General features: G+C 35.7%; 2 protein-coding genes and 1 pseudogene across 2 annotated transcripts; 2 read left to right on the forward strand and 1 right to left on the reverse strand.

The window, feature by feature from the left end:
* Window positions 6,476–11,536, forward strand: LOC109231956. The gene is made up of 8 exons (XM_019397569.1): window positions 6,476–6,841; window positions 6,925–7,018; window positions 7,490–7,615; window positions 7,722–7,880; window positions 9,435–9,553; window positions 9,654–9,845; window positions 10,049–10,139; window positions 11,074–11,536. Exons 1-8 carry the CDS (start codon window positions 6,684–6,686, stop codon window positions 11,164–11,166), a joined length of 1,032 nt encoding a protein of 343 aa, XP_019253114.1. The 5' UTR covers window positions 6,476–6,683; the 3' UTR covers window positions 11,167–11,536.
* Window positions 14,176–15,136, forward strand: LOC109239543 (probable leucine-rich repeat receptor-like protein kinase At2g33170). Its single transcript, XM_019406126.1, has 2 exons — window positions 14,176–14,797; window positions 14,847–15,136. The coding sequence occupies exons 1-2, from the start codon at window positions 14,176–14,178 to the stop codon at window positions 15,134–15,136; spliced, it is 912 nt and encodes a 303-aa protein (XP_019261671.1).
* Window positions 17,094–23,742, reverse strand: LOC109231965 (annotated as a pseudogene).

Here is a 26,337-nt window from a genome sequence, read left to right on the forward strand (position 1 = left end):
AGGAAATGATCCTGAGACAGCAGTTAATGCAGATGCAGTGAAAAGGTACTATGTCTAGACCTCCTGAGGTGACGCTTTTGCGTAATTGAAATGACGAAGGCTTTCTTTTCCACTACCCCAAACACTATTACTCTTTCGTAAACCCTTTGAGCCGGTCACGCTTCTTTGGCTACCCTCTTTGGAACCCGGAAGTATTTTCAAAAAAAAATGATGAAAAGAAAAAGAAAAAGAAAAAAGACAACAAAAGGAAAACAAAAACCAAAACAAAAGCAAAAACAAAAACAAAATTATTTGCCTGAACTACGTTTGACTTGATTCCGAAAGGATACGTAGGCAGCCTCTCACTGAGGTTCAGTCACACCAAAACAAAAATCCCAATTTCCCCGAAAGATGAAACTGGGGCAGATGATATAATGGTTCGGCCATGAATCCGCCGAAATGGTTCCAAAGTTGTAGTTCCGTCCAAAATCTTTTTTACCCCAAAACCCTCTCCAAAGTCCTTCCGATCAATTGCAAAGGCAGGGAAGTGAAAGAACATCATTGTCGGAGTCCGATACAATTTTAATTGAGAGAAATAAAATGAGAGAGTCTTATCGGTGAAAACCTTCGGGCACCATAAGGCGATGGTGAGTAGAGAAAATGAAAACGAGAGAGTCCGCTTAGTGAAAAACTCGCAAAGAGCACTATCGGACGACGGTGAGAAGAGAAACGAGAGAGGTCGATTGGCAAAAACCTGCAAAGGGCGCTGTCGGCCGAAAAGAAGATATCTCACCACTAAAAGAGTCCTGGCAAGGTTCCTTGGTCTTGAAATGCGGATCAACGGGTTCACGAGAAGCTGGAAAGTTTGTATGGGTCAGGCGTCCAGTCCAAGAAGCATGTCATGTTCATTTGAAGCCAGCATGCACCCCAGATAAGTACTCCTTTTTCCCCGAAAGGGATGCTTCTCTTTAAAATCATATGCTTGCCTTATGCATACTTTTTCTTTGAATCCCTTTCGGTTTAACTCTTATTCCGTAACTAGTACAAAGAAAAGGTGGCAGGACCGGCTTCACAGGGCTCCACCTGGTCAGAGTCGAAGAAAATACCCAGCCTCAGCGAGTGCGTCAGGCCAATCCCGACTGACCATAGTGGTTGATGCTTTCGAAGAAAAGACACTGGAAAAGAAAGAAAATCAAAGGCAAGGGCAGAATAAAGTGAAAAGGCCAGAGCCCACACGGGCGAGTCATAATGAAATCCTGAGAGTTGAACCCGGTCGGTTTGAAAAGAGATTCACCCTCAAGGCCAACAAGCAGCAAAGTTCTCAATGGAAAGGGGGTCGGGATCAAGCAATTAGGATGATCAAGGCCACAAAAACCAACCACCGTTTCAAACTAACAAACTGTTCTTTGTTGAAAACAGGTGCAATCAAAGCAACCATGCAAGAAGCAGGTGCAACCCAAAAGGAAATGAAGTGCGCAAGCGCTGAAACAGCTTTGCAGCAGGAAAACGACCAAAAGAAAGTTTCCTCCCAAATTCTTTCATGCGTTTTGCTAAATAAAAAGGAAAACATATAAAAAGAAGAAAAAAAAACAAAAAAAAAGGAAAAAAAAATGAAAATGAGAACCCCAAAAGAAAAACAAATCATGGTAGCAAGGAGCTTTTTCTTTCCAAATCCCGGCCAAAAAACCGAGGATCTCCCTGGCATAACCCAAGGAGCTTTTTCTTTCCAAATCCCGGCCAAAAAACCGAGGATCTCCCTGGCATAACCCAAGGAGCTTTTNCCGGCCGAAAAACCGAGGAGCTTTTTCTTTCCAAATCCAGGCCAAAAAACCGAGGATCTCCCTGCCAAAAAACCGAGGAGCTTTTTCTTTCCAAATCCCGGCCAAAAACCGAGGATCTCCCGGCCAAAAAACCGAGGAGCTTTTTCTTTCCAAATCCCGGCCAAAACACCGAGGATCTCCCGGCCAAAAACCGCGGAGCTTTTTCTTTCCAAATCCCGGCCAAAAACCGAAGATCTCTCTACACATTCCTGATTTGATTGCTTAGATATGTGTCACAACTAACTCACGAAATTTTCCTAGTGAAAACTAGGGCAGAAAATTTCGTTCGTTTGTTTGTTTTGGTATCTTAAGCAGGTCAACCTCAAGACACAAGGTGTGAGATGACCAATGGAATAAATCTCAATCCAGAATCAAGAAAAGAAGAAAACAACAAAAAAAATGAATTCAAAATGTTGAAGCAAACAGAGATGTGGATTGCTCAAAACTTGATTGAAGCCACAAGTTCCGCCGATCCTGTTTTGACCCAATGCTGCAAAAAGAAATGACATCTACAACTTGCGAGCATCAAGATTCAGATCGGAGTCCAAAGCAAAATCGGCTAAGACTCAAGATCAAGCTTCAAGAGATTTATAGATAGGAATCTTGTAACTCATAGTTGATAGGCATAGCTAGCTTAGCTTTGATTTTCCTTTTGGTGTAATAAGAAGGTCAGCATGCAGTAGCAGCAGCAACAACAGTGAAATCACAGCTCCTGGTAGTCCCAGCTACCCAAACACTTCCGAACTACACTGACCTGATTCCTTTTTAGCCAAGGATATGTAGGCAACCTCAGAAGCAGGGTGGGTCAACTCTTTCAAAATGCTTCACGCGGAATATGCGAACGGGCAAAAATCGCTCATTTCCGCTCACTTGTCTTTGCACGAAAACTCTTCGTGTTTCCGGGCAAAGAGGGGCAGCTGTGAGCACGTGATTTTTGCCCTAAGCAAATTATTTCCAAAAGTTTCGAATAATTGATTTCTTTATTATTTTACAATGTTTGTGAATTTTTTTGTTAAATTTTTTTGTTAATTGGTTGCATTTTTATTCATATGAAAATACAAAAATATGCACTTGCATTTACGGATTTAATTTCACAATTTTAGTATTAATTAGGTACTAATTAGTTTTAGAACAAAATTTAAAGAGAATTGCAAAAAATAGTTTCTTTGCACTTTCAGTTGTTAATTGTTGCATTTATCTTTAAATAGAGTTTTAAATAATTTTAGGAGTTAAATAGTTTAATTAGGTCTTTGTTTTGTTTTAGCATTTTATAAAATCAGAAAAAATATAAAATACAAAAATGAAAGCAAAACAAAAATGGAAAAAAAAGGACAATTAAAATAAAAGAAAGTGGGGCTTGTTAAGAAGACCAAAACTGGGCCAAAATTGGCCTGGCCCAAATCAAAAACCCCTCAGATCCGCCTATTGAGCCCAAGACCCATCCCAATACCCAGTCCAGCCCCCCTTTATTTGAAACGACGCCGTTTAGGATCAATCAATCCTGACCGTCTAGGTTTCTCAATCTAACGGTCAGGAACTGATAGATTAATGATATAATCATTAGTTCAATTTTCTAGCTTAAATAAGATGAAAATCGTATGTGGTTGGTTTGCTGAAGCTTAAAATGGCCTGGGTACAAGTTCGAGTCTCTTTTGGTTCAGTCAGCCTTATTTTGGTCATCTCTTGAGTGCTGTAATTCTGTAGTCCATCCCTGGGTTTTAGTGAGGCTGTGGTTGTTCCTGTTGCTGCTGTTTAACACTGCTGATTCTATCTTCTTCTTCATTTTGTCTTAATTCCCAGGTACACATCGTGTAACTTCCAAATTTGTGGAAATGAAATGAAGTGCAACATGGTTTTCTGTGGATTTTCGTATTATGTTTCATGTAATTTCATGAATTTCATTAGATTCTCGTTTGTAACTAAAACTGGACTGTTTTGGCTTGTGTAGGATTATTAAACTAGTTTGATTTCCTTTCATGATGGTATAAGTATTGTGTTTAAGGATAATAGATTCAATTTAGTTAAGTTTGATGTCTTGAACTCCCCTGCGTAATTCGAAAGCAGATACTATATGAACAGGCGTGATCACAACTCATATAATAGATGAGTCTGTTAATTTGAAGGCTGGGTTTAAACTCAAGTTTCAGCATGTTGATTTGAAATGGGAGAGTAGCACTCCAGTATATAGTAGAATCCCTGAATTTGATGTTGAGCATGTTATTTTTGCCATTAAAATTCAAATGTATTGTACTGATCCTTTGGACCGGCCTGAATGTTCGAATTAAACGAAATAGATTTTGGTAAGATGGGTTTGAAATAGCTGTTGGTTTCTAAACTGTTGAATATGATTTTGATTCAGGATCAGCATTACACAACTTAATTTAAAATCAACTTCTAATTTGGGCTTTTATTGTTCTTTTGGGCCAAACCTCAACAGTTGGCTTGACAAAAATTCGAAGCCCTTTAGATTAAGTCTAATGCGGCCTTAAATTGATGATTAGAGGCCCAAATACTATCAGTTCCCTCAGTTGGCTATTTAATTAGTCTCATTGGATTGTAGACTGATCAAGGCTTGGAATTTTATGCCCAAATTGGGCTTGCGATCGTGGCCCAAGCTCTGAATGAGCAGTGCGAACAAAACTGAAGCTTCATGTCATTTCCCTGGGCTAATGTTCAAAGCCGAATTGTTAAGTCCAAAAATCTTTTAAAACTACATTAGGATATCGGGAATTAATTCACAAATATAAATTTGGGTTTCAAATTAGGTGGCGGGTTCAAATTAAGAGGGTCTTCCCTTTTGTTTGAATTCGGACTTGAACTTGAGGCCCGAATTTATAAATACGAATTAATTAGGGCCCGTTTAGAGACAACACTGTAATAGAAAATCATAGTTTCTTTTAGGATGGCCTTTAAATAAAAACATGAGACGAGCCTCGCCGCAAAAAACATGTAAACTGCGGGGCCCTCATTAAATGTTATATTAAAACATTTTAGAGATTCGGGACATGCCATTTAGCAAATTTTCATGGCTTACCGCAAAGTTAATAAGACGCTAGCCACTTTTAGGCGCGCTTTTAATAATAATACTTTCCTAAACTCGGTTGTGCATTTCATGCAACCCAAATCCAAATCCCAAAACGTTGAATAAGAGGTGTTGAGGATCCGGGTGCATTTCATGTGACGTGATCCAAAAACACGCTCTTAAACGGCGTTCACTTTCGTAAAAATAATTAAAGCGGTAAAAATCTTTAAAAAATTGCATTATGGGTTGGAATTTGTGTTAAAATCAGATTTTTAGCCAATTATAATAATTTAAGCGACCGTGCTAGAACCACGGGATCCGGGGGTGCCTAACACCTTCCCTCGGGTCAACAAAATTCCTTATTTCAGAATTTCTGGTTCGCAGACTCCAATTGGGAAGTCGAAATTTTTCCTCGATTTGGGATTCAAAATTAAACCGGTGACTTGGGACACCAAAAGCCAATCTTATCCCAAGTGGCGACTTAAATAATCCCATTTCGAATAATGTCACTTTAAATGGAAAAACTCCCTTATACATTTATCCTTCGGGGTAGGTGTGTAAAAAAGGAGGTGTGACACTCCGGACTTGTAAACCGGGTTATATTTGTAACAACCGCATTGTCCTTTTTATAAGGCATAGTTGGGCGTGATCACTGTGCAACACACACTATTAGATATACGGAATAGGATTCAAAATGCCTCTAAACTATTGGAAAAGGTTTAAAAATACCTTTCATCCATCTATTGGGCTAACAATACCCCTCCATCCACTTTTTTGCTTCACTTGTGCCCTTTGACCGTTAGGTCAATGCTAAATTAAAAATAATTATTATTCTTTTTGTAAAGCTTAAAAAAAATATTTTACAAAATATTCTCGTTTTTTTAAACTAATGCACCAATAGTACTAATTTAGTAAAGTCTTCTTATTTTTTTCTATTTTTACAAAAAACAATTCAGTTTTTACAAAAAAAATATTTTTTTCCAGTTTTTTTAAAGCATTTTTTTTTGTAAAAACTGAAAAAAAAATTAATAAAATATTTTCTNTTTTTAAAAACTGAAAAAAATATTTTCAACAAAATATTTTCGTTTTTGAAAAATATTTTTTTTTCATTTTTTCAGTTTTTTTAAAATATTTCGTTTTATTTTCGTTTTTTAGTTTTTTTTAAAAGAAAAAATATTTTCGTTTTTTTATAAAAAACTGAAAAAAATGAAGAAAAAAAATTCAAAAACGAAAATATTTTATTAAAAATATTTTTTTTCCGTTTTTACAATTTTTTTCCAGTTTTTAGAAAAAAATGCTTTTAAAAAAATTGAAAAAAAAAATATATATTTTTTTGTAAAAACTGAATTGTTTTTTGTAAAAACTGAAAAAAAAAGACTTTATTAAATTAGTGGACTGCTGGTGCATTAGTTTAAAAACACGAAAATATTTTGTGAAATATTTCTTTTTAAGTTTTATAAAAGGAATAATAATTATTTTTAATTCAGCATTGACCTAATGGTCAAAGGGAAGTAAAGCAAAAAGATGGATGGAGAGGTATTTTTAGTCCAATAGGTGAATGAAGGGTATTTTTAAACTTTTTCCAATAGTTTAGGGGCATTTTGAACTATTTTTGAGGGTGTTTCAATAGGAAGGATATGATGTCATATGCCTTATATATGGGTGAAGCTCACAAATTTATGCAGCAGCCTCCGCCAAATGGCAAAACCAGAACCATGTACTCAGGGGAGTTAATGTTGAAATTTGGTGAGCATTTGGATTGTTTGGTTTGAGAATCAAATATATCCACAACGAATTAGCGGTAACAAATACCAAATTAGGTCCATTATCAGTAACATCAGCTCAATTGTACTTGAGCATCCATGGCTATTCAATGCAATTTTGTTCCATACTTCACCTGCAGACCTACTAGTAAAGAGATACCCTTATCATCGTTCTCTTCATTTGCCCCTTTCCCTGCAACCCAAAAGGCTCTCTTTTATGTTCATTCTACCAAATTAAAGTTCTCATCAGCTCCCAGGTCTATTTATCTTTTCCTCGTTTCTTTTTTGTATAAATAAATATACACTGCAATTCTGACAAAGTTAGAAACTTTCTTTATAGGTTGCCCACAGTCATCTCTGCCTTGGTTTCTGACAAGAAAGCTGAAAAGTCTAATTATTCTGGCACCGATATGTTTAGATTGACTTACTTGGAGGTGCATTTTCTATCTTGATTATATTGCTGTATGTAGGAATATTATTCTTTGCTGCTCTCTCAGAATCATTATTGTGGTTAAGTCAGTGTTATCAAAAGCGCGCTTAAGCCCTGAAGCGAGGCTCAAAACGTGTTAAGCGACTTTGTCTCGCTTAACGGGCGCTTCAGTGTTGTCATCCAAGCTTTAAGGCATACCTTTCCTAGCCCGTGAGCGTAATCCTGAAGAAGCGACACTAAACAATTGATATTTCACTTTATCCTAAAATTTTCTTCAATTTCTTTGTCCATATATTTGGTATTCATGCTTATAAATATTAGTCTTTGACTACACACATATTTGAAGTTTTTCTCCATTTGCGCCTTTCTTCATTAAAGCTCACGCTTTGCGCTTAAAGCCCCAACAGACCTTAGAGCTTTTGCGCCTTTCGCCTTTGATAACACTGGGTTAAGTTAATTCTATTTGTGTGTTTAGGGGAATAGCTGGTTGTGGGAAGTGGGAGGACTGAAACTTCTGGTTGATCCAATCTTGGTGGGTAACTTGGATTTTGGAATTCCTTGGCTGTATGATGCTGCCAAGAAAGTTCTCAAGAATTTCCAGGTCAGTGGAATGGGCCATTTTCCCATTAAATAGCTCTATATTGACTATTTATCTACATATATATTACTACTGAAATAGTTTGGGATTTATGGTGTTTGTAGAGCAGCTTGATGACCTTCCAGTGATAGACTGCTTGCTCATTACACAAAGCCTCGACGATCATTGTCATCTCAAGACATTAAAGCCTCTCTCAAAGAAGTTCCCAAACCTGAGAGTTATAGCAACTCCCAATGCCAAAACACTGCTGGATCCTCTCTTCAGCAATGTATGTGATATATTTTTAAGCTTTTCCTAAGGAGAAAAAGTAACATATATTGTACATCTGCTTCCGGAACACTGAGAATGAGAAATCGGGCGCTGATATGATAAAACAATTTGGAACATGAAATTGAGCCTAAGAGCATATAACAGGTCAAACATGTCAGCTATTGACTAAAACTGGTATTTTTCACTTGGACTTAAAGATAGCTGTTGGCAGAAGACTGAGAGTGCCGTGGAATGTTTTCTATATAAAACAACTTGACAGTAAAAGTTATGGCACCTAGTGGTCATTTAAGCTTTATTTAAGATAGCAAAAGGATTGAGCAAGCTTGCTAGATGAGAGAATGAATACCTACCGTGGTATCAGGAGGAACTGTATGTATAAATGTTGCAGTGCAGCATCTATTAAGGTTGGAAACAAAATGCACTGTAACAGCAATAGTTCCTTTTATGATCTCTAAAATTAATTCTTTGACCCGATAAATTCATGATATGATGGTTAATCAGTCGCTCAAAAAGAGAATCTGAACATTCCATAAAGTTTATGATTTTAACAAAAGAATATGGATAGAAGATGCTGTACTCTTAAGTTACTTATTATCTGATGGGTGTTCAATGTTCTTCTTTTCCTTTAGTTACTTCTCGTTCTACTGGAACCTAGAAGAGGGAAACGGGTAGTTGATGATTTTGCAAAATCTTGAGTAACAGATATATGATGTGAGTTGTTTTGCTTGTTTGAGATGGTTTTACTTGACACAAATATTTTAGGTTAAAGAAAACCTAAAATCCAATTCTTTGACATGTGTATTCAAAGAAATCTAGTACTTTTTCATTGCTGATAGGAAAAAATACGAAATTAATAGGGTGAAGAGATGTAAAGAGCAGTTACTTGTGCTTAAGAGCAGCCAAATGTCCCTCTTTAGTTAATCCTTAGTTTGTAAGAATATAAATTATGGTTTTTACATTTTTGTTCATTTATGTTCCAAATATTGGCTCAATTGCTAGCTAATCCTATCAGAGGTATTGGACACAGTTAGCACTGTTAAGTGCAACAGAAAATATTATGCTTCTCTGTGGACAGTATTTATCAACAGTAAGCTAAAGTTAGTGTAATATCTTTCCTCCATTGATCAAGAATTTCGATTTGTGGGAAGTATCAGGATCGTAAATTGGATAATGAGATAGTGGGGATATTTCTAGTAGAGGTCAGTGAAGAAGGTCTGCGCAGGCTGACAACTGTGATGTTAGAAAACTTATGTAACAAGACATCAAAGAACTATATATTGACACTTAAATTTGAAGACTTCAACATTGATCTTGGCAACCTGCAACCCTCATTTTAGATGGGAAGAAAAACTACTGCTCTTTTCGGCCCACACAGAAGCTGTAATGAATTTCTTATAATCAATGTATTGATGAAGAAACTAAAAATTATCGTGCACTTGTGTAAATTTTTTGTCGCTCCATATGATAAATGTCATGTAATCTGTTTTCTGAACAATGAACAAGACTCTTAATGTTGTTTCCTGAAAAGTTACTTTTGCTTCTAAATCTTTAGGTCATCTACTTGGAACCCGGCCAGGATTCTGGGATTGAAGTGAGCAACGGCTTACAGGTTAATATTAAGGCTACTGCAGGGCCGGTTCTTGGACCTCCTTGGCAGCGACCCGAGAATGGGTAGACTTGATTATGCCATTATCTTTCTTCTCCTTTCCACTCCATGACAATGATAACTTTTACTTAGTTTGCAGTTAACTCTTTTAATAATGTGCTCCAGGTATCTTGTCACTTCTCCAAAAGGTGCTCTTACTCTCTACTACGAGCCCCACTGTGTCTATAACAAGACCTTCTTAGAAAAATACAAGGCAGACATTGTTATTACTCCTGTCATAAAGCAACTTCTACCAAACTTTACATTGGTTTCCGGACAAGAAGATGCAGTTCAACTTGCAAAACTTCTTTCTGCAAGGTATGTAATTTTGAAATCTAAAGCCAGCTTGTGCTAACACAATTTTTTTTATTAGAGGTGAAGTTGAAAAATCCTCATGTTAAGAGAGGGAAAATTGAAAAATAACGTGTGCCTGAATTCATTTTCTCAGTTTCTCCAGAAACAAAGAAATGCATGCAATAATGTTTCTAAGTAAACATCTGACATTCTGCTTTTCTTTTTAGGTTTGTTGTGCCGATGAAGAATGGTGACCTCGACAGCAAAGGGTTTCTTGCTAGTATTGTTGAATCTGAAGGAACAATGGAATCATTCAAGGTACTCTACTATAACTTCATCATATGCACATTTAGCAGTCTCTTAGCTGCCTTATCCTTTACACTTCATTACAACAATCAAGGGTGGTCTAGTTACAGGACAGTTGGTAATTTAACTTAGACTGCAGGACTAATATGATAAAAGAAATTACAAAAAATGATTTTCTTTACTTATTCAATCTTACCTTTTTTGTTTGTTTAGTCCTTTCTGCGTTTCTTTATACATAACAAAGAATTTTTTTGTAAATATCAGTGAAAAGAAGTCAAAAGTGCGCAGCAAGACCTCTAAAACCAACAAACAGACTGAGAAATAAAATCTCCTGCTGGTGCAGAATTATTGGTTTGCAACTTGCGTAAAAATCATAATAAGAGTCTGGAGGCAAAATAAAAACTTCATTTTGAAGGCTGTAATAATCTTCTGCAGCTAAACAATGCCTATTCCATCTTGTCCATTTGTCGGGAACAGATGGTAAGCTGCAGTCTGTACAATTGGCCTTGTCAGTAACCAATATTAAGATCAAGAGAACTTGAATAAAGTCCCTGAGATGACACTAGATGATAAAATCAAGGATTTTTATTGCTAGAATGTGTTCATTCTGCAATACTGCCGAAAAGGATGAATTTAGAGCAGTCTATATTTTACTGCTGTCTGTTAAATCCAGTTTACTATTCAGTACACAAAGTTAGTTATAACCTCTCTTGTAGATCCAAATCTTTACACGGATAGTTGTATAATTTTGGTTTCGATGGGGTTTACTAATAACTAGCCGCAGTTGGATTAACAGGTCTCCCTTATTTGTGTCCGCATAAAGAAAACTATGCTTTATTGATTCGTTGAACTTTAAAGAATTGTTACTTATGCTACTTATTGATTAGTTTTCTGAATATATATATATATATATATTTGGCTTGCGACTTGTTTCTTTGTGATGCAGGAACTATTGTCAAAGGAACTACCAGATGCAAAGGTACTTGAACCTGTTCCCGGAGAACCACTGGATATTTCAATAGCTGTACAGGGACAATGAAACGAGAAATGTTTATTTGAATACAATGCAATACTTGCATACCCAACAATACATGAGATTTTAATTAAGCAAGGCAATCTTGGAGTCATGTTTTGGGCCTAAAGCTCATTGAGAATAGAACAAGATGCTTTGATAGTTTGACACCCTAGAAGGGGATAAATCTAGAGGAATTTTCAGAAACAATTACAGTTTAGTGGCTATTAATGTGCTATAGCTATAATATCCATATTTACTGGTCGTAGCTACAATTTCGTTGCTACTGTGATGTATTTCATGTATTCGCGCGACTATATTTATAAATACAGTGATGTATACACCTAAAATAGGAATTACAGTTGTTTAACAGCTTGTTTGGATGGTTGTTCCTCGTTGTATTGTATTGTATTGTTATCCCGAAACAATGTTTGTTTTGATTGTTTCATTAAAATTGGTTGTATTGTATTGTTAAATCCATTGTTCCGGAACAATGAAAAGTCTCCTTTTTTTAAACAACCGATTTGGTGTGGTGGGATTGTTTCCTATTTTTCTTTCCAATTATGCCCTAACTTATTACTCCATAATTCTATTTTACCCTTTATCTTTTTTCTATTTTAACTCCAAATCTCCAACTTATAACCTACTTTGTTTTTTTCCAGACCAATGTTAAAGGTGTTTTGTTGCCTCCTGTTTTATTTTTTCTCCTAATTTGCTTGTAACTCAATTCTAATTAGTTGTGCTCTTTTGTTTTGCCTTTTTATATCTCGTTTCTTTGTTCTGCTTCCTTATTGTGTTTTGCCTTCTTCTGTTTTGTTTTTTAAAATTATTTTTATACATAATTTTGATAAATTTAATATTTAAATAATTGAGAGTATTTTAGTAAACTTATCAGTTACAGTACAGTACGATACAGTCAAACCAAATAACAAAATATTATTTAACAATAACAAACAATACAATCTATCCAAACATTGTATTCATAAAACGATACGGTACAATACGATACAATACAATACAATACATTATAAAACGATAGGGAACAATGATCCAAACAGAGTGTTAATCCACCTCAACCAGATAAAACTTATTCAATGATTATCGCTAGCTGTTTTTGGTCCCAAATCTTTGGGGTTTAGCGCATCAAAAGTATGAGACAATGAAGGAAAATTCTTCTGCCCCAAAATAGGGTTTTAAGTGAATAGAAACAAGTCATTGGTACGTGAAGAAAATGGCACCATGGGCAAAGAAGACTTTGTAGAAAGACTTGTTCTACGAAGACTTGTTTAATGAACAAGGAAAATTACTAGTATATTATCTTGGTTTTAATTTATGTGATAACTTTTTTCATTATAAGATGTATGACAATAGACCATTATATGTCATATAGTTTTCTTTTTACTCGATTAAACCCTTTTTTGGGTCGGAGGAATTTATTTTCGTCGTTGATGTGATAGTCGTTTCACACACATTTGATACTTCAAATTTTTCCGACGCTGTCATCTTCTTATTGGAAATTTCAAAAGCATTGTTTTTGGACACTGATAGAGTACCTTTTATAATACATTTTATCCAAAAATTGAGGCATTTGTTTTTGGCTAATTTGATGGTTAGAAAATATTTTACGTTTTAATCTCTTTAGAGTTGAGAGATCATTATTTTTCATGGAATTAACTAAAGAATTACCTCCAAGTATGGGTAATTTTATTTACTAAAAAAATGTTAATTTTTCCTCCAATTAAAGAATATATAAAATGATCACTACAAACTAAAAGGAGCTAAAGGTGGTTTTCACTTCATCAATTGGGACGGTGTTAAATGGCCCCAAACAAGGACACTTAATAAAGTTGTACTCCGGAGAAGACCAAAAAAATAAAAAAAATAAAGTTGTACTCCGGAGAAGACTTGACTTAGCAAGAAATTGAGGTTCGTCAATTATAATCTTTTGTATAGTTTTTAAAAGGACAAAATAATTTAAAATCAACAAGTCTTTGAATTTTACGGTCAATATCTTTCTAGACAATGTATTCTTCAACTATAATTCTAAATGCTATATATACGTATGCCTGGTCTAAACCTTTGCACATCATGAAGCTGTTAGCAATAACATATTGTTTTTTCATTTTGACAAACACCAAGTTTAGTTTTTGTATTGGCATTTGCAGAGAAAATGAGCAACGAGCATTGGAGAGTCTGAAGGTAGTAATTTTATTGGCCCGTTTCCTGAAGGTCCTGTTAATATTACTTCTCTCACTACCTTCAAGGCAGGTTACAACCATTTCAATTGTCTTTTACCCAGATGGTTGTTTGATCTTAATAATCTTGAATATCTTGAGCTTGGTTCTAGTGGTATTGAAGGTGCGATGCCGAGTGAGGCTGGAAACGTAACAACACTTAAAAATGTTGATCTTTCATTCAACAACCTCAACTCCACTATCCCGAATTGGTTCTATCAATGCAAATATTTGGAATCACTTACACTTAGCGGAAACAATATTGAGGGAGTAGTTCAAAATGCGATTTCAAATTTGAGCTCAATAACTAGCATTGACCTTTCTGGAAATATGCTTTCTTGAAAATTACCAAATGTAATTGGAAAGTTATCGAAATTACATTCGCTTGATCTCTCAGAAAATCTATTCGAGGGAGAAGTATTTGAATTGTTCAACAGTAGGAGTAATTTCCTTCCAGCAGGATTGAGAAATAGTTCTTCTTTGATGCGATTGAATCTTGAAAAAAATAAACTGACTGGAAATCTCCCAGAAAGTCTTAGCCAACTCCCAATGCTAAAAAGTATTGACATCTCTAACAATAGGTTGGAAGGTGTTGTAACAGACAGGGGCGTACGCAGGATTTTTTGTAAGCGGTGTCATCATTAAAAAAATAAAGTATTTCTTTGCATCTAACAATTATCTGACTTTAAAAGTGAGTCAAAACTGGATTCTGCCTTTTCAAGCTATCCATATTGAAATAGGTGGCTGGAATATAGGTCCTCTGTTTCCTAGGTGGCTCCAAACTCAAAAATATATAAAGCATATGGAAATATCAAATGGTGGAATACAAGGTGATGTTCCAACTTGGTTTAGGAACTTATCTTCTCAGATGGAGTTTCTCGATCTTTCTCACCACCAATTTGTTGGACAACTACCACCATGGTTAGGAATGAGGCTTTCAAATTTGATAATCCTTAGCCTTAGATCAAACAAATTCTATGGTGAATTGCCTCCAGAAATTTGTTACCTCAAAGATCTTCAGATCTTAGACCTTGCAAACAATAGTTTCTTTGGAACCATACCAAGGTGTATTAGCAATTTAACAGCAATGGTCACCAGAAGTAAGTTGAGGGACGCTCATCTTGAGTATTCTTCTTTTGGTTATACAGAAATTACGAGAGAAAGCGCAATGGTGGCAACTAAAGGCAACATTTACCAGTATGATAAAACATTGGCATTAGTTACAAGCATGGATATGTCTAACAATAATCTCTTCGGAGATATTCGCGTAAGTTTTACCGGTCTTGTAGCATTGAGAATCTGTAATTTCTCAAAAACCCATCTGACAGGTAGGATCCCAAATGGCATTGGCGACATGAAAGTGTTCGAATCCCTTTATCTTTCAGAAAATCAACTTTCTGGTCAAATCCCGCAAAGCTTATCAAGTTTGTCAACTTTGAGCTTCTTGAATCTATCTTAGTAACAATTTGTCAGGGAAGATACCTGTGGGCACTCAACTTCAAAGCTTTAATTCCTCGAGTTTCCAGGGAAATGAGCTTTGCGGGCTTCCACTCTTGGTGAACTGCAGTTCAGGTGGTCAAATTCCTGATGTTGATACTGAAAAGGATGAGCGTGACGAAGATGAACTGGATTGGTTCTACATTTCAATGTCAATAGGATTTGGTCTTAGCTTTTGGGGAGTATGTTCTTGTTTGCTTTTCAAGAGATCATGGAGACATTCTACACACTGCTCGACGAGACTTTTGACAGAGGAAATGAATTAACAAACAAGCCAATAGAAATAACCAAAAATAAAGAGATGTCGCTGATCCATAGACATCGAAGCGATGTGAGGCACTCAAAACCTCACCTCGGTAGTAAATTGAAGAGTGAAAATGTGAGATTATAACCATCTATGCGTGCCAGCGAGTGTTCAGTGCCACATTGGCTGAGGGGAATGCGTTATGGTATTTGATAGTCTTCCCTCAGGAGCCCTATATCCACATCTTTACAATTTATAACTGTCTTATTAACACATTTTCATTGCCAAACAGAAAAATGAAATAATAGAGCTACTTATGAGGTTCAATTGCAAATAATAGTCGGTATCTTGTTTTTTTCCTATAAACAGCAGTCCACATGCTACAATGGATTAACTTGTAACTATGTCAGTGTATTTAAAGAATAAGCAACGGACTGGAAGGCACCGGAGATTTGGACAAGCCGGGTTGTTACAATTTGTTGATCTGATAACTTAGAAAATTAAACATTCAAACATTTTGAAATGTGTCTTTAATTACTGGTTATTTGCAATGTATAGAAAGCATTGGACAGCCTAAAGAAACAAGCATATAAAAGCTTCTCATTAAGGGCAAAGTTGAAAGTTTAAGTTAAAATATTTTTTTCAAACTTAGAAAGAGATCATTCTTTTTGAAACAGACTAAAAAGGAATTAAGGGAATAATATTTTTCAAATTCAGGAAAAATCCAGCAAATCGTATCCACAACTTTATCATGGTCCTGTTTGGGTCCACATGTACACCTCCCCTATCGATGAAGTGAAAGCCACCCGGGTAGATCCACAAGATCGTGTTTGGTATGATAGTAGTTATTACTTAAAATATTATTTTCAATGAGAATAATATATTGCCGGGAAATCGTTTTCATCAATTGGGGGAAAATAACTTCCCTCGCTTATGGAAAAAAGTTATTTTTCTTACCACTCTCTTAACTCTTTTATATTCACCAACCAATTTCCAATTAAACTTTTTTTCATCAAATCAAACACAAGCTTTCAAATGGAGAAAAGAAAAGAGATAAATAGAAAATGTCATTAACTTCAGAAAATAACATTGAAGGACTTATTGGTGGAACAGAAAGCTAAGCAAACTGAGGTTTAGCGCATCAAAAGCGTGAGATAACCGAGAGAAAATAACTATGCCAGAGTATAAAGAACTGGATTGCCTCAACATTAATCAAATTTGGTGTATCAAAGCTCATATAATGGATGGTTATATGAAATAGTTAAGGATGAAATGTCAATAATATGTTCAGTTATGATCAGCTTCGACACCAGTAGCAAGAAACTTTGAATGAGACAAATGATAGGATCAGTCCTGAATGTGAAATGGTTCCTGCATTTGTGCTACCAAATGCAGAAACAACTGAAGCTGATTTATTCCATTCAGTATTGTACTGATAATGCACAAACTTGTAGAGTCTTAAGTATGGAGCTTGTTACTACCATCTAACAATCGAACTTCTAGACTGCTCTGCACTACTAACTAAGAGAAAAACAAATGCCTGCACAGCTTTCCCTTCTCAACAACTCAGAAAAACCAAATTGAAAACAAAAGAAAAGGATATGTTAGAACTCTTAGCCAATCAATGTGACTATTCCAGCAGCCCACATTTGTATAGCTATACATGATTGATTCCTCTATACAAGTAATCAACAATCATGGTTTTATCTCACTACGAAAATGATTCCTAAACTTACTGCAAAGTGAACAAGTTTCAATATGTCATAGCTCCCAATCAATTTTTTTACGATGAAGAAGCTAGAAGAACAAAGCAAAATCAAGGGAGCCAAGCTGCCATTTCATCTCTGATGTTACTTGTGAAACACAAGACGGGAGGGGTGAATTGTGACCAATTTAAAAACTCAGTTAACTAAAGAGGGAAATAGTCGACTAAAATTTTCAAGCAAGTTCGAACGCAACAAAAGTAAATTGTGCAGAAGTAAAAACACAGAAGTTTTATACTGGTTCAATACCGATGTGGTACCTACATCCAGTTCCCTTGGGTCACAAGGGCTCTCTTTGATCTTCAATATTGAGTCGTTACAACAGTTGTGATTTTAGTTCGTTCACCACTAACTATATTAAGCAACAATGTTCGTCTATGCTTGACACAACTCTTGTTTTGTTTTCTAAACCTTGCTATCTTTTATGACACTTGTAAACTCATGAATACAGTGTTTGTACGAAGAACTAGAAAGATATAGAAACATGTATTAAGTTGCGTAACCTTTTCTTCTGTCTTCCAGCCTTCTTATAGGAATGACTTGAGGTCTTGTAATCTTCTCTTGAACTAGCCGTTGTAGATTGACCATTGGTTGAGGCAAAAATATTGTAACAGGTATGACCCAAGGGTTGCCCCTGAATCCAGCTTACGAGGAAGGCTGAATTCAATGATCTTCTTTCCTTCTTGTGTTCCTGATATATAGGAGTGATTTGCGACACGGCTTGATTGATCCATCATCAAAATCTTCCGATCTCTTTCTCCATAGAGACGAACTGACTTCCCCATATCAGCTGCATCTGATCTCATTTCTTTTTGATAGCATTGCCTCCCCGATTTCCTGCAATCAATTAGAGTAGATTAGATTTGCACTATTGTCATCATTAAAACTTAGGTGTAACAACTTGGTTTAACGATTAATCAACACCTGAAGGCTTCTCAATTATTCAAGATCTAGCATAGTTTCAACGGCATCATGATACGCCCGTTCTGTTTCCTAACCTCTGATGCAAATTAATGCTGATTTCAAGTTCTAAGCTGCCACATGAGGCTGACTCAAAAAGGAAAAGGAAAAAAAAAACACAAACAGATAAAATGAAAAGTTGGAAGATGACAGTTTAATATTCATTCAACTATGCTCTAGAAATTCGGAAAATGAGAACATTGATCAGTATTACCTATCAAATGCAGAGTGGTTAGAAACTCAAAGATCAAAATGATCATAGCAATACCTGATGAAAAAGAACTGCGTTTGGAGATCTTCATCCATATATTTTGCTTTCCAAGCTTAATCAATCGTCCTTCTCAAAAAGAAAGATTGAGATTGCATGTTTCGGACCATTCATGCTCTTTCTTGTGATTCCATGAACAACAAGCAGAAGACTGTAAATTGAAATCATTCCGAGTAGCAAACATTTCCTTGCCTTTCCAACTGTACTCGAACTTTTGCTTCTTCAAACGACTAAAATAGAAGAACAGGAGTATAGGAATGAACAACCCTCATCGTTGTTGTACATCCAGCGTATGGGGAAACAAATAAACGTTATTTGACAGGAAAAAACAACTAGTAAACAAACAAGGAGAAGCACATAGAAAGGATATAACAGGCAATCCAAATGTTAATCCAGTCTCACCTTTGCGCAGACATATATATGCATACTGAAGTGAAGAAGTGCAACTCTCCTTGTGTCCCAAGGCAGATGGCCACCACTTTACAACGATCCGCCACGATCTGAGTGTGGGAGAGGATATGCACCAGATTTGACCAATCCACCAAGTGTGCATTGACTACAACAATTACAAACAAGTTACAGGCTGGCCAGGTTTTTGGTTTCTACTCTTGCTTTTATATATGCATAAACAAACAAAGAATTGAACACTTTTCTATTAGATGAGCTATACTCAAAGGAATAAATGCTAGATATTTAAAAGTTTATATTGTTTTTGTTCAAAACTTTCGTGTTCCACCGGACACATAAGACTCGAGATTCAAAACGCATCATTTGGAACACATATCTCCAAACAATGAAGTAGAAGAAGTATAGGAGATATTATTTTAGACAATCTGACTTCCCTGCTCATCCTTTCAACTACACTGCCAATGGATGATAAATTGCATTAGTGTTAACTATCAAAAAGCAGTTGTAACAAGCAATTTGAAAATCATGATATATTTTTACTTTTCTTTTGGATCAGTGAAAATCAATAGATCTATTACTACTTAAAAGAACAAGATTATTTTGCAAAATCTCTTCAAGCAGTTTTTCTACGGGGATAAGGCAAAAATGTACCTACTGAAAATCTTGCACAATAATTTCTGAGAATGCCACCACGACATCCCTTTCATCAACTGAGCTACATTCAATCCGTGTACTGAAAAGGGGAAAGAACAACAATACATGAACTGCTATAGAGATGAAAGTTCAATCAATACATGAACTGTAAGATGAAGAGTGAGATATTTTTCAGAAGAATACATGAATTGCAATTATATCTGCTAACTACTTTCTAGAGCAAATTATTAATCTTATTTATAATAAGTTTTTGTCATAATGTATAAAGATTTCTGTAGTTGCAACATATAAGTAACTCTTTTGACAGCTAACCTTAAATTTCATTGCGAGCAAAGATGCTTCCTCGGCTTCACAGTGCAAATAGACGCTACACACTGCTCAACAAATTAAAGATATAATGAATAAAAGGAATTAACACGCAAGCAAAGCTAAGTAGTAAAAACTTGAAAAACGACTACTGATAGAGAGAACAACTTACATTCAATCCGCATACTGGAAATTTGAGCAATTTCTAGCCAGTATTCCCCCTTTGAGAAGTGGATTGGATACTCGAAGAATTGTTGATACTACCTCAGAAAGAGAGGAAAGTAATAGACTAAAAGAACCTTCCATGGTGAAATGACATTGTATCGTTGCCAAATCATTCTCAAAATACAGCAAAGTGACTGATCATACCGTTGTCAAAATCCTGATAAAATAGAAGAAAAAAGAAAAGTTGTTCTTAATTTGCCATTATACCATTCTACAGATGATTTTTCTCAATAATCTTGTTATTGACTATCAATGTTAGACGAGAAGTAAAAACGATGGATGTGAATATTACCCTCCACCAACTCGAGCGAATTCACCTGCGGAAAAGGGAGAGATTTATGTTTACTTTTATGAGTGACTAAATAAGATGAAAGTTGCATTTAATGGAAAAAAGTTCATGAAGCTAAAATGAAATGCTGTGATCAGAAAACTGAGGCATTCACTTTGGGATTTCTCATTGCATTTTTCTTTAAGAGACTTGACATATAACTGGATGTAATCTGAGGGGATAAAAAAAGGAATCACCAAAAAACTTATCAACACGACGAACTTCAAAATCCACCATCCCGAGTGCCATGTGTTGCGAACTTCACACAATTTGCGTGTGAAACATGTTGTAAGAAACATTACCAAAAAGAAAATCTAGAATGTATGTCAAGGATGCAAGAAAAAAAGAATTCTGCCGAACTAAAAAGTACCATTAAAGAACAGAAGGAAAAGTTTCAAATTTTCACATATTTATACAGAAAAACATGCTTCTTACTGGAACTTCTTTACCATTAAATCATATATAAGTATTAAAAGACTTTCTGAAAATTGTTTTAAATCAAATTGAAGAACACGAAGGATACAAAGCAACCTAAACTCACATGAAGAACACCCATTGTATGAGAACATTCACTTAATTCCCCCAATTCCGCACGCTTTTGAATCTGCATAAAAAGGGGGAAACAAACTTTGTGTCGCGTATACCTTTGAATTCTATTAGAGCTTTGCATTCAATAGTGGACATGTGCATTACTCTAAACCCCCTCCTCCTCGCTCAACTCACTGAAAAGGGGAAAGAACAAAGATACATGAATTTCTATTGAGATGAAAGTTCAAACAATAAATGAACGAAAAATCTACAAGATGAAGAGCGAGATATATGACAACAATACATGAATTGCAATTGATGAGATGAATATCCAAAGACAATAAACATATGGCTGACATATATGTGTGTGGTAACAGATACTAGTTCATTAATATTACATTAAGCTAACAAAGTTCTGGAGCAAATATGTGAATTCCTACCAATACCAAAATCTTCTTTTTACAATGTTCCAGTGCAAATATCACCTTTTATTTTTGTCGTCTAACATTCAATTCATCCCAATCTGAAGATGCTTCCTCTGTTTCATAGTGGCAATAACCTCTTCGCACTGCTCAACAAGATTTTTAACAAAGGAAAAGAATTAATAGAAAAGCAAAGAGAAGTAACGAAAAATAAAAAGCTACTTCAAAAGAAAAAAAGAAAAAGAATAACTTAAATCTGTTAGAGCACCTTCATTTTAATCATCACAGGTATTTCCAATCGACTCTTATGGTGGGAATATGAGCAATATTTGGCCAGTAATCACCCTTCTCAAATTCTAGGAGTCGTTTGAGCAATGGGCAGTCAGAAATATTTAGTTCAGAGATGGAAGAGGGCATCCCTTTTACTGGAAGAGATTTGAGTTTAGGGCAATCATAGATACACAGATTAGAGAGGGAGGAGGGCAACGCTGATTCTGGAAGAGGTTGGAGATTATTACCGCAACCATAGATAGACAGCAGAGAGAGGAAGGAAGGCTTTCTTTTCACTTGAAGTGATTGGAGATTATCGCAACTCCAGATGATCAGCACAGAGAGGGAGGAGGGCAGCTCTGATTCTGGAATAGATTTGAGTTGATCGCAGTGCTCAATCTCTAGACATTGAAGCGAGGTGAGGCGTAGAAGACCTTCGGTCGGTAGTGAATGGAGCTCATCATGGTTATTTAAGCTAAGCTCAGAAAGAGACGAGGGAAGCCCTTCTTCCAACAGTGACTGAATTGGAGGTAAATACAGTATACAGAGATTCAAGAGAGGTGAGGCTTTTGAGAGCTTGGCTGCTTAATGTTTTCAGATTGCCTATCGAAAGAGTTCGAATAGAGCAACGCAACTCCCAATTTTCACCAGCAGGAATCTCTTCGTCACTACCATCATGGGAGATGTGTAACTCTGTTAGATAGGGGAGTCTCTGTAAACCCCACTCCTTTCGCCCATTCACCAGTTTCTTGCAATTCCACTATCTGTGAGATAGGGGAGTCTCTGTGACAATCAATTATACATAATTCAACTATCTGTTTCATTCCCTCAAGTGTAGGAACTCCAACCTTAGGAGAACCTTCAACTTCAAACTTTTTAAAATTTGAAAGTTGGATAGGTGTCTCCAGATTGAGTTCCGGACAATTTGAAATTGTCAAACTTGTCAGAGAAGAATGATTTTCAGGCAACTTTCCAATCAACTTGGGGCAATTTTTAATTGAAAGCTTCTGAAGTATAGGAAACTGTTCTCCATTCCCTAGTACGTGCCACTGCTTCCACTCCAGCATCTCCTAAAACTCAAGTCGCTCAAGAGAGTTAAAAGGCTTTTTGGAGGACGGACTACCATAGAATTCGTCAGTCACCTCTGTTATTCGATGCATCCCTCTAATGGTAAGGAATTTCAGAGAAGGAAGTTGGCCTAATGCTGGCAATGAATAACAGTCGTTGCAATTACTAAGAGACAATTTCACCAGCTCAGAAAATGAATGATCAGCTAGCCAATTTGGAAAGTTTGTCCTTCTATATCCGTTGATCTCGAGTTCTTTTATGTTTGGATTTGGATGTAGCTCACCAAGTATGTCTCTTTCATTTTGTGAACTGTCCGCAGTACTTACACTCCACTCCAATGATAACTTTTCAATATGTTCCTTTCCTCTCATGTTTGCCTTCAAAGCTTCTCTTCTATCCGCCACATTTTCCAACTGTCCAATTGATAGAGATCCATACAAGTTATGTAGTTCACCAAAATCTTCTATTCGAGTAATCCTTTTGTTATTCTAGAAGCATCATATGGTTCAGACACACAGAACCAAGCTGTCAAATCGAAATGGTCTTTCACCTTCTCATTATTGTACACAGCTTTAGCAAGTGTTGTCTTGCCAACCCCCGCCATTCCAACAATAGGAATTACACTATACGTTTTTCCATCGGCATCAACAGACAATAAATGGTCAACCAAAGTCTCGATTTCATTCTGCCTACCAAAGATATCAGATTCATCAACCAAAGATGTTGAAGGCACTCTAGTTTCTTGTTTACCAGAAACAAGATAGTCCTTTAAGCCAAGCCTACCAATTTGCTTTTCCAACTCCTCCAATGTTTTAGTGGTGCCTTCCAACTTCTCCTTTATGTTAAGAAAAAATTCATCACTCAAGCACAAGTTGAGGTCACTTACCTGCTGGTTGCTTGTTTCTGCATGATTTTGATGCAGACCTTCCACCTTAACTCTCAGAACTTCATAATTGATTTCTTCCATTAAATTTTCAGCATTTTCCACAGCATCCCGAAGTTCATTAAGCCACTGAGTCACGTATGAATTAGATGCCTGCTTATTCTCTGCATCACTTAGCACAGCCCGGAAACCACACAAAGTCCTCCTTAGCTTCTCTAAGAGATGAAAATCATGCTTTTGCCTCTGAAACATCTTGAGCAGCTCACCCTGAGGAGCAAGCCTTTCAAAGAGAACATTCAAAGCTGAAGATAGAAATGCACCTCCAACTGCTAAGCCAATCTCCATTAATTTCTGAAAGCTGCAATGCAAAGAAAATCACAAAATGATCAAGAATATAGCACAAAATGTTTCTATCTTAAAATAGTCTTAGTTTTACCTGTTCAATGCTAAGAGTAATATGCAAACAAGAATGCTCTTAGAAGACCTCTTTCTTTCTTTTCAAAAAGCAAGACTTCATAACTATTCATTGAGGCAAGAAAGGTATGGTGGGGCACTGAAATGATATAAAGTGCTGTAGTGTGCCTTTTTCTCATATCATTATAAATGTTATAGAAATTGTGGAAATTTAAATGACTGTTAAATTATTGCTGAAATTCCTATGAAATGATACTCTACATGCTTGAAATGTTCTTTTTCTTATCATTTTTCCAAGTTCGAGTTTCTGTGAGGTTGTAAATGATTTTCATGCAATATTCCCTTTGAAGATGTAAATAATGGTAGGAAAATAATTAATGGTGGCTTTAAATACTAATCGTTTAGTCACTATCTTTAAAACATTTTATCCATTTGTAGCTAAGTGTTATTACTGACAGAATTTCAGAATAATTGACGATAGGCTATAATTACGTATTTTAGTCGATTATTACACTCTAATTTACTGCACATTAGTTGAGTTTGCGCTTTAATCGCTAGTGTATTGCACTAACGGTGTGTTTTATGCCTTGTAGGAGTGATTCCGAGCTATATAGATGTTATGGAATGAATTCAAGTGATTTGGAGCTTTGAAGTCTGAGTAAAAGCCCAAGGAATTAAGACGGGATTGTGTCAGGGGTGAACTTTGATAGTTAAGAACAAACGAAGACTCGAGTAGGCATATTGCGCACTATCTAGTAAAATACACATAACTTTTTGCTCAATACTCCATTTGGGCTCCACAATATATAGTTGGAAAGCTAACTCAAAGGGCTACAACTTTCATGCTTTACGTTTTTCCAAATTCTAAACGGAACAGGGTGAAAAGTGCGCGTTAATAGCGCAACCGCACTCAGGCCGCGCTCGTCAGGCAGAATACTGGGCAATATGCGCGGCCACTAGCGCGGTGACTAGCGTGGAAAAGTGTCCTTTTTCACATTGGAAAAGGTATAATTGTTAGGGCCCAACCCTAATTGGCATATATACATGGAAAAACGGTATTTTGAGAGAGTTGGACATACTTTTGACAGAGAGCCGCCGTGGAGGCCGAAATTCATCGGGTTTCATCTTTTCTTCTACCAAACTTAGTAATTTTTATGTTTCTTTGTATGATTTGTTGTTTGGCTACCATGTCTATGTGGAGCTAAACTTCACGTTCTAGGGTTGTGGTTCTTTCATGACTATTGTTATTCGGATATTGATTTTGATTTCTTAGTTTATCATACTGGTTTATTTATTTAATCCTGCACTTAATTATTTGATTGCTTGATCACCAATTGAATACTATCTACGAATCTAGAGTTGAACTCGAAAGTGGGAATTCTAGATTGCATATAGGATTGAATAGAGCAAGTTCTTGAACCTGGGCATCGGGGAACGGATTCGCGGTTAGGATAGACATATACGTAATTGTCTTGCTTGGTTGATTTACAGGAATTATAAATGCGTTCTTGTTGATTCTAATTCCATAGACATATAGGAGTTAGGTTAGTTTGAATAGGCGAGTAAGAATTCGACAGATTCTTATGAGCAATATTAACCCTGTCAACCAATAAACTAGATAAATTAGTTAGTCAATTCAATTGAAGAATACAATAGGAATGTTAGATAGCTCATAATCCTAGATCGTTTTCATTACATTGATATCATAAAAATCTGCTCTTTCTCTGTTCAAAGTTCATTATTTATATTCTTTATTTAATTAGTTTAGAATCAAATACTTCTAGTTTAATTCTTGTTTAGATAATTAAGATAGTCTAATTTAGTTAATAGTTAATCACAAGTCCTCGTGGGTTCGACATCCAACTTTTAGTCACTTTATTACTTGACGACCGCGTATACTTGCGTGTGCGTTTGGCCGCAACAATAATTTGACAAAATCAATTGAAAGAGACAGCTAAATCTTGGAATTCCTTAATATCATGTTTTAGATAGTATTAGAGCTTGAGAATAGAAGAAGCACATTAGCAGTTCTTGTATGAGCTTTTTGCAGCTAAGGATTAAATAACCTTAGGTGTCTTAAACAAATATTATTTTATCTTGAAATAATCTTTGCAGAAAATATTATTTTACGTATTAATTTTTAGATAATATAAAGTATGGTATACTAATTGTGTGTTATAGGCAGAATTTACATCGCGGGACGCTCCAAAACATAATTTTACCCACATTAGATCCTCCAAAAATTAATCCAGTACTTATTTTGGAGGATCCGACATGCACCCAACGACATTTTCGAAGAGTCCGAGCAACATGGTAAGACATTTTCTCTTCTGTAGACTATGTCCGATCATTCATTACTATTACAACGTTTGTTTTGCCTTGTATAGTTTGTTATATATCTTAGAAAGAGAAAAGGACAAGAGTAATATTTTTATTTTCTACTCTTTTTCAATCTTTTTCTTTCTCTCTTTAAACATCTCTGTTTCATACTGAAAAGGTTAAAAAAAAATATTTTCTTACAATTAACATATTTTTGAATAGTGAAAACAATAAGGGAAAAGAAAAAATTACAAATAAAGTTATAGTAAGATTTAGGAGAATAAAGTGAGAAATGACAGGATGAGCCCAATGTTTTTCGAATATTTAAAAGTGAGAGTATTTTGATTGACGTGAAATAACTAAAATCTGAATGCTTACTATGAGAATCAATCCTCAACGAACAATTT

Source organism: Nicotiana attenuata, chromosome 1, assembly GCF_001879085.1.
Source record: "Nicotiana attenuata strain UT chromosome 1, NIATTr2, whole genome shotgun sequence".
Classification (NCBI taxonomy): domain Eukaryota; kingdom Viridiplantae; phylum Streptophyta; class Magnoliopsida; order Solanales; family Solanaceae; genus Nicotiana; species Nicotiana attenuata.

What these genes read in the sequence shown, in the direction of transcription:
- LOC109231956 (XM_019397569.1), top strand. Translation starts at nt 6,684, where the DNA reads ATGGCTATTCAATGCAATTTTGTTCCATACTTCACCTGCAGACCTACT. An exon ending in AAGTTCTCATCAGCTCCCAG is followed by an intron (nt 6,842 to 6,924) that starts GTCTATTTATCT and finishes CTTTCTTTATAG; the next exon opens with GTTGCCCACAGTCATCTCTG. An exon ending in GAACAATGGAATCATTCAAG is followed by an intron (nt 10,140 to 11,073) that starts GTACTCTACTAT and finishes TTTGTGATGCAG; the next exon opens with GAACTATTGTCAAAGGAACT.
- LOC109239543 (XM_019406126.1), top strand. Translation starts at nt 14,176, where the DNA reads ATGGAAATATCAAATGGTGGAATACAAGGTGATGTTCCAACTTGGTTT. An exon ending in AATCCCGCAAAGCTTATCAA is followed by an intron (nt 14,798 to 14,846) that starts GTTTGTCAACTT and finishes ACAATTTGTCAG; the next exon opens with GGAAGATACCTGTGGGCACT.